General features: G+C 34.3%; 1 protein-coding gene and 1 long non-coding RNA gene across 2 annotated transcripts in view; one reads left to right on the forward strand and one right to left on the reverse strand.

Annotated features, from left to right (window-relative positions):
* The window catches only part of LOC126744387 (protein PALS1), a 463284-nt gene that overhangs the window by 195408 nt on the left and 250696 nt on the right, over positions 1-17180 (forward strand). Inside the window, exon 5 of the mRNA XM_050451770.1 lies at positions 10570-10709. Within this exon, the coding sequence (XP_050307727.1) occupies positions 10570-10709 (140 nt within the window). The remainder of the gene's footprint in view (positions 1-10569; positions 10710-17180) is intronic.
* On the reverse strand, positions 7006-7865 carry LOC126744400 (uncharacterized). The gene is made up of 3 exons (XR_007663150.1): positions 7645-7865; positions 7541-7595; positions 7006-7490 (listed from the first exon to the last, which is right to left on the reverse strand). It is a non-coding gene; the product is annotated as an uncharacterized LOC126744400 (long non-coding RNA).

Here is a 17180-nt window from a genome sequence, read left to right on the forward strand (position 1 = left end):
GCGCTGTTGTCTATCTGTCAGGTAACACCTGAAAAAGAAGACAGAAGTTTTATCAAAGCCCAGATATTTTAGTTTAGCACACAGTAAATCATAGTCTAACAGATCAAAAGCCCTAGAGTAGTCCAGGGAGACTAAAAGAACCGCAATGTCTTTGTCTAATGCCCTTATTATGTTGTCAGTTAAGTTGAAAAGAGCAGTAGTAGCACTATGACCAGACCTAAATCCTGACTGATGAACTGGAACTAAATCATTAAGATTTAGGTAATTTAATACTTGTGTGTGCACAGTTCTTTGAGAATTCTAGATAGGATAGGCAAGAGGCTAATAGGACAAAGTTCATTCACAGTAAAGTAACTTTTCTGACCTTTGGAATAGGAAGAATTATGGACTTCTCCCAGTCCTGCGGAAAATATCCAGCTTCACGGCAAGAATTTACTTTATGTGTCAGATGAGATAGGATAGCAGGAAGGCTAAGTTTTGTCATAAAAAGTGTCAAATTATCATGGCCAGAAGCATTACATTAAATTGAATAAATATTTTTTTTGTACTGAACTCGAATCTAGCAGAAGTTTGAATAGCCCTTTTTTTCTCTACGAATAGAAACAAGATAAAAGTTTCGAGCCTGCCTATAAGCTTCGAGATCAGCTAATGATTTAGATTTTTTATAATTTAAGTTAGCCTTGTCACGCTTTTTTAATATTGCCTCCAGAGCTGGTGTAAGTCAAGGTGCTGGCGATTTATTTACGCGAACGGTTTTTATCGGTATATATTTGTCAAGTAATTTTGTTAGGTTCTGTGACAAATTGTACTTTGTTATCTATATTTGGCATGTATTTATATGTTATCCCAAGGTATTTGTAAAAGCTTTGTATTAAACAGGTTTTCATTAAAATTTTTGTGACTGCAGAATGAATGGAATCATATATTTTTTAGGGACTTTTTAAATTTAGTACGCGTATATTACAAAATTCCAACTTATGGTCGCTTATACCGATAGCAGAAATTTTGCCAACATCCACAACAGCATCTGCATCACTAAAAAATATAGGATCTAGAAATGCTGATAACCCTTGTAGCCTCATCAATGATCTGAGTAAAACCAAAAACATCAAAAATGTCGGATATTGGATTACTGGTGTTAAAAAAATTAACATTTAAGCCCCCCAGAAATGTTACATAGTCGGAGGTTGATATTATTTCTGGTAAAATATTGTCAAGTGCATTTCCACAAGCCCCAACGTTATTCATAGTACGATATATGACCCCAGCTATAATAGACACTTTGTTAATAATAATTTTCAGCCAAATATTTTCAAAACCATCTATATCTGTAGCATTAGTAAGATTTAAAATCTCAGTCTTTAAGCGAGATTTAATAAAAAATTCTACCCCTCCACCTTGGCCCGTAGACCTATCTTTTCGATAAAAATTGTAACCAGTTATGGAAACCATATTTGGCGAGACGTTTACACTCAGCTAAGTTTCAGTTACCGCCACAACATCATAATCATTCCCCATTATCAAATATAAAAATTCCTGAAATCTCGTAAATATTGACCCTAAGTTTAAATGTGCCATTTTAAGTATGGCATGTTTATTTCTATTATTAATATTCATATTGAGAGAGATTTATAGACAAGTCTGATAAGTATTCAACCTTTTCATTATATAAGCTAATTAATCTGAGTAAGTAAGGACATTCTCGACTTAAGGATTCATGACTAGCATCCAAGTTTACATTTGACTTTTTTAGATTTTCATACAATTTGTAATTTTTTTTTTCATTCGACTTACATTTTTTATAAAAGTGATTAACCAAATTTGTTGTGATTTACAATCCTTACCATAGTGATTAAAACCCATATAATTAAAACATTGTAAAACACTTATTTGATTAAAAACACGATACCTAGACCACCCAAGTTTTACTCTTTCCTGAGTTAATAATTATTTATTGATTTTTTTAGAACTTTCATGTGAAAATTTTCCACTTAACAATTAAATCTATTATTAGAATCTTCTAAGCCTACATCATCCTTGCTAATATTAATTATTTTTAATTTAGGTTTTTTAAAGTTGGTATCTGCAGTGAAAATGAGTGGGGTTTAATATGCATCCCTGAGGGACATCAGCGTTATATTGAAACCTCTGCGAGGTGTATGCATTAACGACAACCTGAATGGATCGGTTCTTGAGGAAGCTTCTAAGACAAGCAACGAGAATTGGGAGTGGCAAACCATAAGAATATAGTTTGTCTAGCAGGTTTTCATGCTAGACCCAATCGATTTTTTTTGAAATCTCCAATTCTTATGCACGAGAATTAACATATTTCTTTCTACGGTCGCTGAGCTTGTCGACTCCAGCATCTCGGTATTTGCCATTACCTTGGCGAAGTGATCTCTTCTATATTAGAGAGAAAATAGTTTGCACAACGGTGGTGTCAGCATGACTATTGGCAATATTCCATCAGGGCCAGTGGCTTTATTAGTGTTCAAGCCTTGAAGAACTTTTTCAAGATCGCAATGGAACCATCTTTAGAAACCTCGACTAGCTGCTTTTGCTACAATTGAGATGTTTATACTTCACACTCTCATTATATTTTTCTTCGCAGGTATCTATCGTCTACTGGGACGCATTTATCAAGGCAACAAAGTTGACAGGATTTGCAGAGCTTGGCTCTTGGCGCAACCTTTATCGAATCACAGTTTACTCTCTAAAAAGCTTTTTAATATGTTTAGAATAAAATCCAGCATACTTACCAAAATCATCTCTGAAATCTCGCTCGCACTGAAGGATCATTGGTCCTAAAACAGACATCATTCCAAGGAAAGGAAAAGAGGAACTGTTTTAAAACTGTTGTTTTTGATTTTTTAGGCAACTATCTCCAGTTGCCTAATCTATAATGCCAACCTCTTCGCGGCATGGGTGGATCCTGAGCTTTCATTTCTAGTTCTGTTGGTGGTCTGATGTTGCTAGTGGTGCATGTACTGTAATATTGTACGAGTCAGAATCAGCCGCGAAAAAAGCAGATCCAGGTAGCTACCAAAGTTTCTCAGCTTTTCAGGGATCCTGGTTGGCTCCCATAGAAGCTGCGTTAGGCCATGACTAATCACAAAGTTATGCTATTCCCATTTCCTAAAATTTTAGAAAATGGGAAAAAATTCATTACTAAAATTTGTAACTTTGTTAACTCGCACAATATAATTCCGGACAGGAGGAGGAACTTCAGCAACTCTACAAGTTTAGTACATCTTTTCAACGAATGTAGAGTGAATTAAGACAAAGGGAAAATAACTTTAATGTCTTGGACTGCTGGATTTTAGTTAAGCTTTCGACACTCTTGATTCGTAACTATCATTAGTGAAATTACTTTGGTTTTGTGCTCTTAATATTTTTTAATTTTTAATTCACACAGTCATAATACTCAATTGAAAACATTACGAGTATTTTTTGATACAGATAATATTCCTTGATACAGATAAAAATTAAATTTAAAATTTCTATGTTTGCCAAAGAAAATTGTATTCCTTAAAAATATTTACCATCTAAGATTACATTATATTTATGCCTTACTGCAAACCTTTCAGTAACTAAACTGTACAATTGACTATAAGAGACCTTTATCCCTGTTAAAAATGTTTTTTGATTTTTGAATATTGCTTAACGTGACCAGTATTTAAAACAGCCAAACTTGATTTTCCGTATTTCACATGAGCTACACGTTCTTTAAATCTGACATTAATTGATTTTCTTGTTGCCTTTATGTTCTTTTTTTTTCACAATTTTTACAATTAATCTCATAAATCCTGGACTTTTCAGTGGTCTTCATTTTATCTTTTAGGTTTCCTAAAAGATGTTTTAAAATTATGTCTTTTAATCAGCTTATCAATAATACTATCATCATAACCATTGATACTAACAATTATTTTAATTCTTTCTTTTTTTTAATTAAATCTGTTACTACTTATAGGAAATGAGACCAAACGAAGGACCAAGAAATGCATGCTAGCCATTTTATGTTGAAAACATTTGTTAGAATCACTAGTTATGTATATAAAGATATTTGTTTCTTTTCTCTTTTTTTCGTGACAAGATTATCTAAGAATGGAAATTGGTTATTTGTTTTTTCTTCAAAGGTAAATTTAATGAATAGAAAATAGTTATTGAGTTGTTCTACAAAATTATCAATATTGCTTTTGCTGTTGTCGATCACGGCAAACACATTATCAACATATCTTACCCCAAACTCATTAAAAGTATTAGAATGTATTTTTTGCATTTAACTCAAAAAGTCTTCTTTGAAATTTTTTTATATGGGCCGGTTTCAATAAGATCATCAACTCGTTTATAATATTCTGCTGTGTCTAAAACTGCTCTGTATCAGTCGTCTAACGATATTAAAACCTGATGTGTTTCTCGATTTGTTTAGAGTTACTCTGGCAAGTATTAAATTGATGAATTTACACTTACTATAATCTCCTCCAGGTTGTTTTTGCAGTTTGTAACTGGTGCGAAGTTAGGACCCTTATTAAGAACCTTAAGGTTGTTGCTTTTGTCGTTGATCCTTCGAAATCAACAACTTTTTTATTTTGCTTAAAGTGAAAAAGTGAGTGACGAAAACTTGATAATAAATTTGTGATTAATAACCTCAAACGTGTTTTTTTGAAAATCACTCCATGCTTGATACTCTAAATCAGTTTGTCTAAAAGTGAGTTTTTTAAAAAAGTGTATTTTAGAGTTACTTACAGTTGCATAGCAACGGTGTGTAAAGTTTTCTTGGCAACATGAGATGTACTTTTAAAGGATACATGAATAAACTTTGGAAAGATTGAAACGCGTTATTTAAGATTTTACAAACTAAACATCCATACGGGGTTTTCAAAGTCAAAGTCGGCATAACTTCTTGCAGCTAACTTCATGATTATTGGAGCTATAAAGTCGGTTAAATAGGCAAACTAGTAGTATTTTTTCCGTTGATTACTACCGTGAAAAAGAAATAAAAATCGAACAACGCGTTCGTGAGTTATGTCAAAAGCTCTTTAATGGGCACAGTATGCAAAAATTCTCAATTGATAGGAAATTCAATTCTAAACAAAAGTTAATATATCTTTGAAGTAACTTGGGACCATTTACAATATCGCCATAATTAAGGTGAGATAGTAAAAGTTTGCATAGGATCTTACGACATTGTCGATTTAGTAATTTCCTATGGGAATAGATAAGTTTTAGAACAAAAGCTCATTTTGTAATGAGTATAGAATGTGAATTAAATTTTAACTTATCATCGACTAACATACCCAGATTCTTTGATTCCTTCATAAATTTTTTTTCATCCAAATTTATTTGAGAAATTTGTATTTGAGTAATTCAAGAAAAGATAATTGAAATAAGTTCCTATAAAATTGAAAATACCTAGTTAGTCAGTAGCCCCCGAATTTTGCTAATTGATAATATCACAGGAGTAAGATTATGTAATAAATATCAATTTGTGTGAAAGTACATATGAATCATTTAAAAAATATGTATGTCTATCCTGCTGTTGATTATTTGAATTGCCTGTAAAAATATACATTCGTTTGTTACATTACATGTGCAAATTTTATTTGGATAATAGTTTGCAGTTTCACTTTCTTATAAGGAATTTTAATGAGCGTTTTAAATTATGTACGCTGCAAAGATTTTTGTGGTTGGCTAATATTATGTAGTAGTTTTATTTTCAAAGTGATTGCCTAATATTTGAAATTCGTCTGCTGAATATTAATTTTGATTTTAGCAATGAATCAGTTTTCTTTGTTTCATTTGAACACACGTTCACTTGCGGCACATTTTGGAGAAGTTTTTAATTTTTCTAATGATACGTCGTACGGTGTTATCTGTATTACGGAGTCGTGGTATTCGAAAAGACTATTTGATGAATCTATAGCTATTAATAGCTCTAGTTTTGTTCTTAGGTGGCGCCAGGAGTAAGGGTATTGGGATCTACATAAAAATTTCAATGAGTTTTAAAGTTTTGAAGATTCTTGAGAGTATTGAGAATGTGTGGGTAGCGGTGGGGGTATCTTGTAAGATATTTGTCATTGGTTGGGTTCACTGATAAAAAATATATGTAAATTTACACACCAGATCATTGGCCACTTTGATGCCATATCACATAGTGTAAAACTACATTTCATCTGAAATTTTACATTTTCATCTAAATTGTACATTTTAGTTTGACTACTTGTATGTAAAAAGTTTAAATGTATATTTACAACTTACTATTGATTATCACAATAAAAATGTAATTATTTAATGTAAAAGTAGAATTATAGCAAATGTATAATTACACCAATTAATGTAACCAAACTTACATAGATTTAGTGTGTAATTTTACATAAACATTTGTAAAATTACACATTATATTTCCTACGTAATCTATGAATTATTACCCCGAGTTTTTTCAGTTAAATAATTGTATTATAAAGAAAATGCTAGTATTTTTATCTTCAATTAACTTTATTTGTCAAATAATTTCCACAGACACCACCAATTGAATCGTTAGCTTCTTCTATGGAAATTGTTTGACGAATAAAGTCAATTCAAGTCATATCAAATTTCGGATATGAAAATACTGATTTTTATTTATAGTACATTTATTTAGCTGTTATACATATAATTTTTTTTATATTATTGAAAATTTTAAAAAAAAATCCAACCTCTTAATTAAACCAAACGTTGTTTAATTAAACCAAGTTTAATTAAACAAAATCTGTACCTAGTTAAAAGAAAATAATTTTCATACAAATTTATATTTTTTTAGTAATATGTACTAAAATTTAAAGTCGTAGTATGATGTTATTAAAAATGGTCAAATAAAAATTATGTATAACCAGTTTCACCTGCTTATTTAGCAGTCATAAATATAAGTACATAAAAATATGTAGAAAAAATAACAAAAAAAAAGTCATTCTAGACGTAACAACAAAATAAACATTAAATACATATATGTATACGAAAATAGGTATATCTAAAATAACAAGTATATTAAATTAGGAAAATGGTAGATAAATTTAGGTATTATGTTTCTATAGTAGGTATGGTATTAAAAATGGTCAAACTAAAACCAGTTTCATCTGCTTATTATTTAGCAGTCATAAAGTAAAAATAAGATAAACAACAAAAATACAGTCATTCTAGACACTAACCCAGAACAAAAAAAAAACAGTAAATAGAATAATTTAAACAAATTTATGAAAATGCTTTGGTAAGATTTTTCATCAAAGTAAGAACTTTCCCTTTTGAAGTTGATTTAGCTTTTGTGCCCGAATCAGGATGAATTTTTAAATGAAACCTTTGTAACATCTCCAGAGTTATAGCTGCTGTTTTGGGAAAAATCAGATTCATTACAAAATAAAGTCCAAAACACACTAATAGGCTTTCAATAACTGATGTGTCCTCATAGATCTTTTGCTTTTCCATAAAGACTTTGTAATATTTAGTTTCGTCCTTAGCTAAAAAATATAAGATCAAAAAATTGCTTTTAATTACTTATTATACTTACAAGTCACCAAGATTGAAATATATTGAGACAATTGTTCAGGATTTTCCGGCTGATCCTAAAAAAAATGATAAGAATTTAATTTATAATAATTTGATTATTCTTACATGATAAACTAAAATTGATTTTGACATGTCTTCTTTAAAATATTTTCCATAAAATTTTACACATCCTTCTATTTGGTTAATTTTGTCATAGTCAGGATTGCATAATTTTTTTCGACTCCATATTTAATTATTATTTAAGGCATACATTTTAAGGCATTTCCTTTTTTAATGTAATTATAAACATACTTTAAAAATTGACTTTTGTTAGTTTGTACAAACTGACCATTTTCTAAAGAACACTTGTAAATAATTTCATTAAGTTTGCTTCCTGACACGACAGGTTTATAATGACTTCGATTTAAATGACTTTTAAATGCACTATATGTCGAAAATATCAACTTACATTCTTTAGGAAAACACGGAAATCGTTTTCTTTTTTTGTGCCGGTAAAAATAAAGATGTTTTTCATATTTAGAAGAAATCTAAATGTTAACATACATACATATATGGCACTTAAACATTACTTACCTGTTTCTTTTTCTTTTTCTACACAATATTAAACTAACTTTTTTTTAAACCACAGCCCGGAAGGTTATTGTAAAAATATACTCAAAATGTATTTTTGCCATAAGCTATGGAAATATGCACTCACTGATGCGCTTATATACAGTTCTAATCATTTTTATGTAAAAACACTTTGAAATACGTGTAAAAAAAATGTAAAATTACCCTAATTTTTATCAGTGTTGGGTTAAGTATAGACCACCTGAGTATAATTGCATATTTTTTTTCAATAAATTTGAAGAACCTTTATACAATTACTTGCTTAGTCCAGACCATATTTTTTGTACGGGTGATTTTAACATTGATCTTGTAAATCCTGCCAGTGCGTGTTAAGCTCTACTCTAAGAACATTTAAAGACTTGAATTAGTGAACAACTTTGTTTAAGTTCAACATGTGTTCAGGGGCAAGAAGGATGTTTTGTTTACAAATATATTCACCGATTCTCTGTTGTCAAGTTTACACACATTTTCAGTTATACATTAACACATAACAAAATTAATTAAATTTATTGGTGTTAGATTTTGGATTACAAATTAGAAGTAAAAATAGATATATCTTATTTTAAGCGCAAAAATAACATACTCTAAGCAAAAAAAAATTTTAATTCTTATTTTTAACACCACTTCTAAAAAATTTGGAATGGCAACAGCACAAGCAAAAGCAAATGTCATCTTGAAAAAACGACTTTATGTTTAAATTCGGCATTTGCGAAGTTCTGTGTTCTTTTCTTTAGTTTTTAGTTAAAAAAGGAAAAAGGTCTCATTTGAGTGTTTTTGTGAACTGTTACGATGATAAAAACTTGTGCCGTTTATGCCGCACCATAGGAAAAAGGCGATTCAAGCCGATCTTTACACAAGTAAATACCTATACTGTCATAACAAGGGAGAACCGTCATCATAAACGCGGAATCGGGGTTCATAGAAATAAACCTAAATAAAAATAAAATATGTAATTTCCATGAAAATGCTTTTTATTAGATAGGCACCTTTAATCTAACGAAGTACGTTAAAAAAACGCACAAAGAGTTCATAAACGGTAATATTGTTTATAATTTGAAGAATAATCTATTAAATTAATAAATATTTATGATGTAAATATTTTTAACGACGACACTGGTAAAGACTCATTGTGTCGATGGACTCAACAATGTGCATGCAACGTTGTTGCCTTTTTCGCTAATATACGTACTATCTGCATTCATTTAACTTTGAACATTGAGTTTTTATAGAGTACTTATTAACAATAAGTCTGTATTCTTTTGTGCCTGTCAAAATAAGTGATAAATTTTTATGATATTATAAAGTGTTTTTTTTGCCATTTCTACATAAGCATTTGGCGTCATTGCATCACAGAGGTTACAATCAAACAAACTTCCAATGGTTGCATGGTAATGTAATTGTAGCCTTTCAATGTTCTAAGGCTTTACTGGTTTGTTACAAATTATTGATAAGCCAATTCATTTGATCTTTAATGGAGCTAGTTTCATCATACCTTTTCAGATCACGAACTAGTTTCTGTAACTACTTTAATAGCTCAAGCTAAAAATCAGCCAGTATCTCGGACCTTCCACAACTCAAAAAAAAAGCTTTACTTTATGATCATTTACAATCCATTCCTTGAGATAATATATTTTTTATAGATAACATCAATGATAAGCTATGATAAATCAGGTATAGGTAAGTTGGCAGCATTAAGAGGAATAGCCAATTTGTGGGAAGAAGAACTCTAGGAAGAGCTGGTTTTATTGAGGGGTTTATGCCTTCATACTCTGCGATTGCCTTTCTAAACTCTGTCCTATTAAGTTTAGCATGCGCTTCATCATTATATATATTGTTCTGGGCTTTATTGTGGGTTTCTTGATGTATTATCACTTCTGGTAACGGTGTCAGGTCTGGTGGATCTAAGTTTTCTTCCGCTTCTGTTTTATCTTGGTCGGCATTGTCCTGCATATGGTCATTTACTTCGTTTAAGGCCTGTTGATCATTTATTTCTGCTGGAATTTCCTTTTTAATAGAGTTAATTCGGGTTTCTAGGATCAAATTGTTTCTAAGAATAGCGCGATATTGGTCAGCGACTCTTATGTCTCATGACTTATGACTGCTCAGTCATGTTCATGCCAGACATGCCCTGGCAATCCCCAGGCTTCGGTTGTTCTCCATTTTCATAGGTGTGTGCCACCACATTTTAACTCTGATGGCCCAGGTTGCCCCTTTAGTCGTCTTTTTCAACAGGCAGAGCATAACGGGGGACTATTTAGATTTATTTTTTAACCATCAATCTATTTGTAACGTAGTCTAAAATAATCATAAGCTTTTTTTTATTCTGAATGAGGAATATAAATGGATATTGTCATGTCATATGAGTGGATATTGTAGAAGTGTGTTGATAATATATATATAAAATGTGTTTTATTGTTACAGCAGTGGACTTAGATCTGTGCCAGGACAACGTGCAGGATGCGTTCGTCATCGCTGTCGAGCAGCAGGCTCGAGAGCGACTGGAACGACTGTCGGCACTCCGCAAGATTACCCCCATCGACATAACAAAGTTAGGAGAACAGGTACGATATACATTAAAAAAGTTAATACTGACTCCTCATGAAAATTGCTAATCATCTATATATGAAAAGAAGCGAAAACTGTTCAGCTTACTATTGGGTATGCCAACTTTTATTTTTATTTTCCAATGCTCTAAGCAATAAATAAATTGTTTTTTTTTTTAATCAAGTAAATATTTAAGTAAAAAATGCTATTTTTGTGCCGAGAGATTGGTTTTCCGTTTCTGCTGCTTTTGAATATGGTTGATAAGGATACCTCTACTCTAAAGATGTGGTATTACAGATTGTGATTCATGGCCAATGGTAATTTTTCTAAAAAAATGGTTACTGTGGCAAGTCAAAGTCAAAATATGCTTTATTGTATATGTTTTATCGTCCTTGTTGTATAAAAAGCAAGATTACAATTACTAAACTAAAACTAGAAATGCAAAAAAAAGTTAGCATTAAATACGTATTTGAAAAATTATTTTTAATTAGATAGGTATAACAATTTTCGGAATTTTGTATATTAACATCAGACAAACACTAAACATAGAATTAGTAAAATTTAGCAAACATTTAGAAAAGGGTAGATTTGGAGACATACATAGGTTCAACGAATTTGCTGTAAAACACAGAGGGTGAAGAAAAATGCTCACGATACAAAAAATTCTAAAATAGTATAAGAAACTTGTTACATCAAAAACTGTCCCAATCGGCGTCTAAAACGTTTAAGTAATGTTGCTTTTCTAATATTGCTCGGCAGATAGGTAAACACTTTAACAACCTCCTAAGGTTTTGATCCACATGTAGGGATGAAAAGACTTAAATCATTAACCTGTCGGGTCAAATATTTAATGTTTTTTAATTAAATTCTATGTTGTCTCTTGAACAAAAGGCTACTAGCTTCCCTTAGGTAAATTTCTGTGACTTCTCCTTCTTAAGAATATTCTCCTTCCTTAATAATGAGCTACATGAATCGCGAGGCTTAGCCCTGCAAATATATCTAACAGCTCGCTTTTGTAGTACAAATTGAGACTAAACAGGCAGCCCCCGAAAACAGATGCCATAACGTAGTCGGGACAAGGTAGTCTTAACAAGAGCAAAATATTCCGATCTGCCGACAGCTCCACCAAGTTCCTCAGTAGCAACCCTAACGACAGCTGATATTTTGCTATAAACCTAAGTTTATTATCAATTATAATCGTGTTCCTACAGTAATAGAAACATCGCTTAGGTTGCCTTTAAAGCACAGAACCTTCGTCTTACGATTGGAATCAAGCCAAGTCTTCATCCTACGAAAATGTATTTACAAAGTCGAATACAAGGACTGACTTGGGCTATGCCAGAGAACCGTGATGTCATCAGAAAACAATGTTAATTTTTCCTGTATGCCAAGGTCTGCAAGATTATTGACATAAAAATTGAAGAAACTATCTAAAAATTTAAGCTTTTTGAATTGGTTGCAAACGCGTACGATATATTTAAAGCAATTTAGCACCATATTGTCGCTGTAATTAGGGTGAGATAGTAAAAGTTCGCACAGGATCTTACGACATTTTCAATTTAGTAATCGAAAAAACTCCTTATTTATAGATCTTATGAAAATAGGTAAATTTTTTAAATCGTATATAATCGAGTATCTAATTTTATTTATACCATATGGCTTATATATTTATATATATATTTATTTATTATATATATTTATAACACTAGCAAAAAAGCTTTTCTCTTTTGATGGACTCGGTTAACAAATACATTTAGTATCCAATTTACATTGAATCCCCGATTTTTAGGATTGAAATTTGATTTGGGTCGACGATTTCATTCATTATCCATGTTTTGTTTATTATATCAGAATATTTATAAATTGTAAAAAAGAACACACAAAAATCGTCAAAGAACCTGCTACTTTAGATTAGATTTGTTGCACTTTATTTTCCTCCACTGCGACTCTAGGTCTATTGTGGGTCACTCCTAGGTGCTTATACTTCCTTAATCAAGTCCGCCCTCTTTAAGAGTTAGATAATTTAACTGGGAGAAGCATTTTTAATATGTTTCGTCTTACCTAAGGCATTGCCGAAGTTGGCCTGTCTGATTCTCTCTAATGCCGGACATCTGCATAGGATGTGCTCTGCAGTCTCGTCTTCCTCCATGCATCGTCTGCATAGTCTGCACGGTATACATTCCCATTTGGGCTTTTAGTTGTTTCCTGTTGAGTTCCCTTATGGTATCTGCTACCTTCCTTGCTACGTCCGGTATGAAAGCCTTCGCATGGTTGTGTCCTAGTAATCATTCCCAATAGCGCTTTACTTGTTGTGCATAAGGTTTGAGATTATGTATTTTGCGCATTGTAGGCGATGCCTAATACTGGTTCTGGACCTATTAGGTTGGATTCTGCCCATTTTTTTGGCTAGCTTGTCAGCCGCCTCATTTTCTGTAAGCCCAGCATGTTCCGGAATCCACGTTAGAATAATTTTGTTTCCTTCCACAAGCCGTATGAGCTTTTTTGCAGCTCCATATTGATCTAGATGTGCAAGTAGGAGGTTCTAGCGCTTTTAGAACCGCCTGACTGTCACTGTAGATTTTGATAGTTCTGTTTTCAAGTTGCATTTGGTTAAGCATTCTTTTGCACAGATTTCAATGGTATGTGAATTCGCCTGAAAAATTGATGAGTGTTTCCCTAGGCAGATAGATCTTTCTATCCTTGGGTTAGTGCAGTATATTCCAGCTTCTATTCCAAAATTGGTTTTGGAGCCGTCTGACAATACTCGGCTTTCTCTAGTTCCATCCGTTTGTGATACCAGTCTGCTCGGTCTATTATGTTGACCGAGTATGAACTCGTGTTTAGTGTTTTTCTTGGCATTAGATCTGATAGCATACCAAGTATGCTGTGATTGCACACCTTCTCAACCAGTTCAGTTGATTCCATCCAAACTTTATTTGCCGTGATGCCATTTATGACATAGTGCAGCCTGTAAGTAGTTCTAATGGCTTCTCCCTGCAAATATACGTGCAGAGGAATCAGTCCAAATAGTACTTCTATGGCAGCTGTTGGGGTGGTTCTGATCGCCCCCGTAATGATCAAGCCGGCCTGCCTTTGAAGGCTGTTAAGTTTTGTTTTGGCCAGTTGTTGTGTTGCTTTGCTCCACCACACGACAGAGCCATAGTATATCGTCGGTCAGATGACCTGTGTATATAACCACTGCATCTGTTTCGGGTTCATTCCCCATGTTTTGGCACATATTCTGCGATAGTTTCATAAGGACAGTTTTGCTTTCTTGATTGTTTTGTGTCCAATTAAGCGTCCTATCTAAGGTTATCCCAAGATATTTTGCCTCCGTTGCAAATTGGATGGTTTCACCTCACAGGATTGACGGTTTAATTCTCCTATATTCCTTTTTCTGGTTAATGGCACTATTACCATTTTATGCGGATAATTGGACATTTCCTCCCTGTCGCACCATTTTAGAATGAAGTTCAGCACTTCTTGTAGTGCTGTTGAGTTTGCTTTTTCATTTTTTCCCTTTAATAGGATTAACAGATCATCTGCGTAACCTTGGACTTCCACCTTCTACAGTCGAATTATGGCCAACAGGTCGTCAACGAGTAACTATAGGAGGGGAGATAGTACCCCTTTCTGTGGGAAATCTCGCGCGGGCACGAAGTGCACACGTTCGCCCTGTAGAGTGGTCGTTATTTTTCCGATATTTAGCATGCATTTGATCCAGTTGCAGATAAGAGGACTGATTCCTCTTGCTGCTGCCGATTTATAGAGTAAACTTGGAAATGCGTTGTTAAAGACCTCTTCTATGTCTTAGAAGGCTGCCACTGCTACTTTTTGTTTCAGCGAATAACTGATGCTCGTTACAAAATTTTTGAGAGCCAAGTCTGTTAATTTACCTGCCTGGTAGGCATATTGGTGGACATTGAGCGGGTGTTTCTCCAGAGCCACATCTCTGATGTGTCCATTAATGACCTTCTCCAGGGTCTTCAACAGAAAGGATGTCAAGCTCATTAGCCTGAGCGAAGATGCCTCGGCAAATGGTCGCTCAGCCTTTGGTATATATGTTACGTTGGTGGTTTTCCAGCACGTTGGAATATACCCCCATGGTAGACTGGCTCTGAGTAGTGCTAACAGCTAGGGTAAAAGTATGTCCAGCCCAACTTGAGAAGGTTCTGGATAGATTCCGTCTCCTCCTGGCCATTTAAAGGGCTGAATTGATTTAATAGCACCTTTAACCGCACTAGGCGCAATGTTTCTGGTAAAATGGGTTTCCGGTTTTCTTTGGATGGTCGCCAGGGTTTTGGCCCAGCGTTTTCTCGAAAGTGATGAAGCAATTCGGACCCGGAGAAGTGTGTTTATGTTAGGACTTCAAGCGTCTCTCGTCTGGTTTGTGTGAAAGTGCCATCGAGGCGTTTTATCGACCCCAGCTCCTGTTCACGTTCCCTTGAGAGCACTTTGTAGATCCTTGCACTGCGAGGCGTTTCATTGACGTCCTCGCAAAACCTTTTCCATGAATCCATCTTAGCTTTAAGTATTTGGCACAATTGAAGAGTTTGCGCGCTTCAGACCGCATTTTGTTAAGATTGTTGTTCCGCCAAAGTGTGCCGCGATTGTCCCGTTTTCATGATATGCTGTTACAATGGCCATGTAGTTTTTAGCTGATCATGGTTCTTTATAGTTTTGTCACAGGGTAGTAAGTTCTTCTGTAGGATAGATTTATATCCAGCCTAATCAGTACTTCTCACTTTCCTGTATTCAACTATTATCCATACAATACCAAAGCAATACAACATCAAACTGTATGTGCCTGTGATCTGAGCATGGCTCTGATGACATCACTCAGTTCCTGATTTTGCTGCTGATATAGTTTGAACTTTTTTCTGTTATTCCCTCTCCAAATATGTAGTTGAAGAGAAACTCACCCCTATGATTAATGTTTGTGCTTCCCCAGGCTGTGTGGTGAGAGTTTGCATCATATGCCAGGATAACTTGCACTTTTTTCTTTTTGCAGTATGCAATCAGATTTTGCATCATCTGTGGGGGAGGTTGTTCTGCTGCATCGCCCAGGAAATATGCAGAGCATATGATTGCCTCCAAACCACCTGGGAAGAAGACGTGGGTCGCTGTGGTGTCCCAATCGCAGAGATCTGAAAGATAAAATAGTTAATATTATTACTGATAAGCATACACATCCTGGGATTTTTGCCAAGGGGTGGTTCGATTACTTTACCAGTGGTTATACCCAGGCCACAGACTCGACCTATATGTAGTTCTTGAATAAGGGCGATATCGATTTTCGCCTCATCGAAGATATTTGCCACGACAGTGCTTGCAGCTCTAGCATGCTGCAGATTGGCTTGTAGTACTTTACGTTTGTTTACGTTAAAGCGTGGCGCAGCCTAGCTTTAAAGCTTTAAAGCGTGGCGCAGCCTAGCTTTAAAGTACCGGGAGGAGGTTAAGTCCTCCTTGCGTCCCCGGAATGCTCCTTGCTCTTTTTAAGGACGATGGCAAGGGCAGTTTCATAGTCTTTGCCTTCGGCCCTAAGCTTAAATAGGCATTTGCGTTGCGCCCCGTTAGGTTTCTTCCTTAGGTAGGTCGCAGCATCTCTGGGCTTTTTACATTTCCCAGAGGCGCCTTGCTTATCCCCTCTAGATCCCGGCGTTGTGAACTCTCGGAGAGCATCTTGCCACCCTCGCTGGTTCCCAACCTAGAGAGTCGTAGTGGAGGGGTTTTCTCCCCCACTCTCGGCCGTTACCACCAGGTCTACCTCCATCGCAGAGTTCATAACGCCCTGTGCACTCTGCAGGTGTACCTTTGGGTACCGGTAGTGGTGCGAATGGTAATTTATCCGTCACCCGCGAAGATTTTTCTAAACGAGAATCGTAACTATTGCTCGCCACGTTAGGATCTTTAACATTTTTGTGTTTCTTCATAGAACGTCCCACGAGAAGCTAGGGGATGGTTGATTGTGACAAAGCCCCGCATGCCACAAAAAGGCTTGAATACTACGAAACGGCGAGGTACTGCAGAGCGGTTAATAGCGGCCACTTGGTGGCCTGCAAAAATAATCATGAGTTTCCATTAAAAAAAATATTATTTTTGTCATTTCATGTCAAAATACGTCTGATCCAAAAAGACATTGATCCAAGGATTTTTTTTTGTTTTCAAAGAAGTTTTAATTTGCAGATACACATTTAGTACCAAATAATATTAGAACCCCAATTTTGTTGATAAATTAAAAAAAAAATTGGCTTCCCAAGGCTTCAATTATAAAATAAAATGTATTATTAAAAGTACGTATCACCAAAGAAAACTAGATATAAAGAAGGAAAATGTAAGGAAATGTAAGACCTGGATAATAAACATGAAGAAAGTCAGAGAAGTGGCAGATTTATACCATGAAAGTACCCATAATATGCTAGTAGACTGCTAGTATGACTACGCTGACATAAATGGAGGACCAATTTTTAAGAATGAGTTTCTCTTTG

The sequence above is a fragment of the Anthonomus grandis genome, chromosome 14, assembly GCF_022605725.1.
Source record: "Anthonomus grandis grandis chromosome 14, icAntGran1.3, whole genome shotgun sequence".
Classification (NCBI taxonomy): Eukaryota; Metazoa; Arthropoda; class Insecta; order Coleoptera; family Curculionidae; genus Anthonomus; species Anthonomus grandis.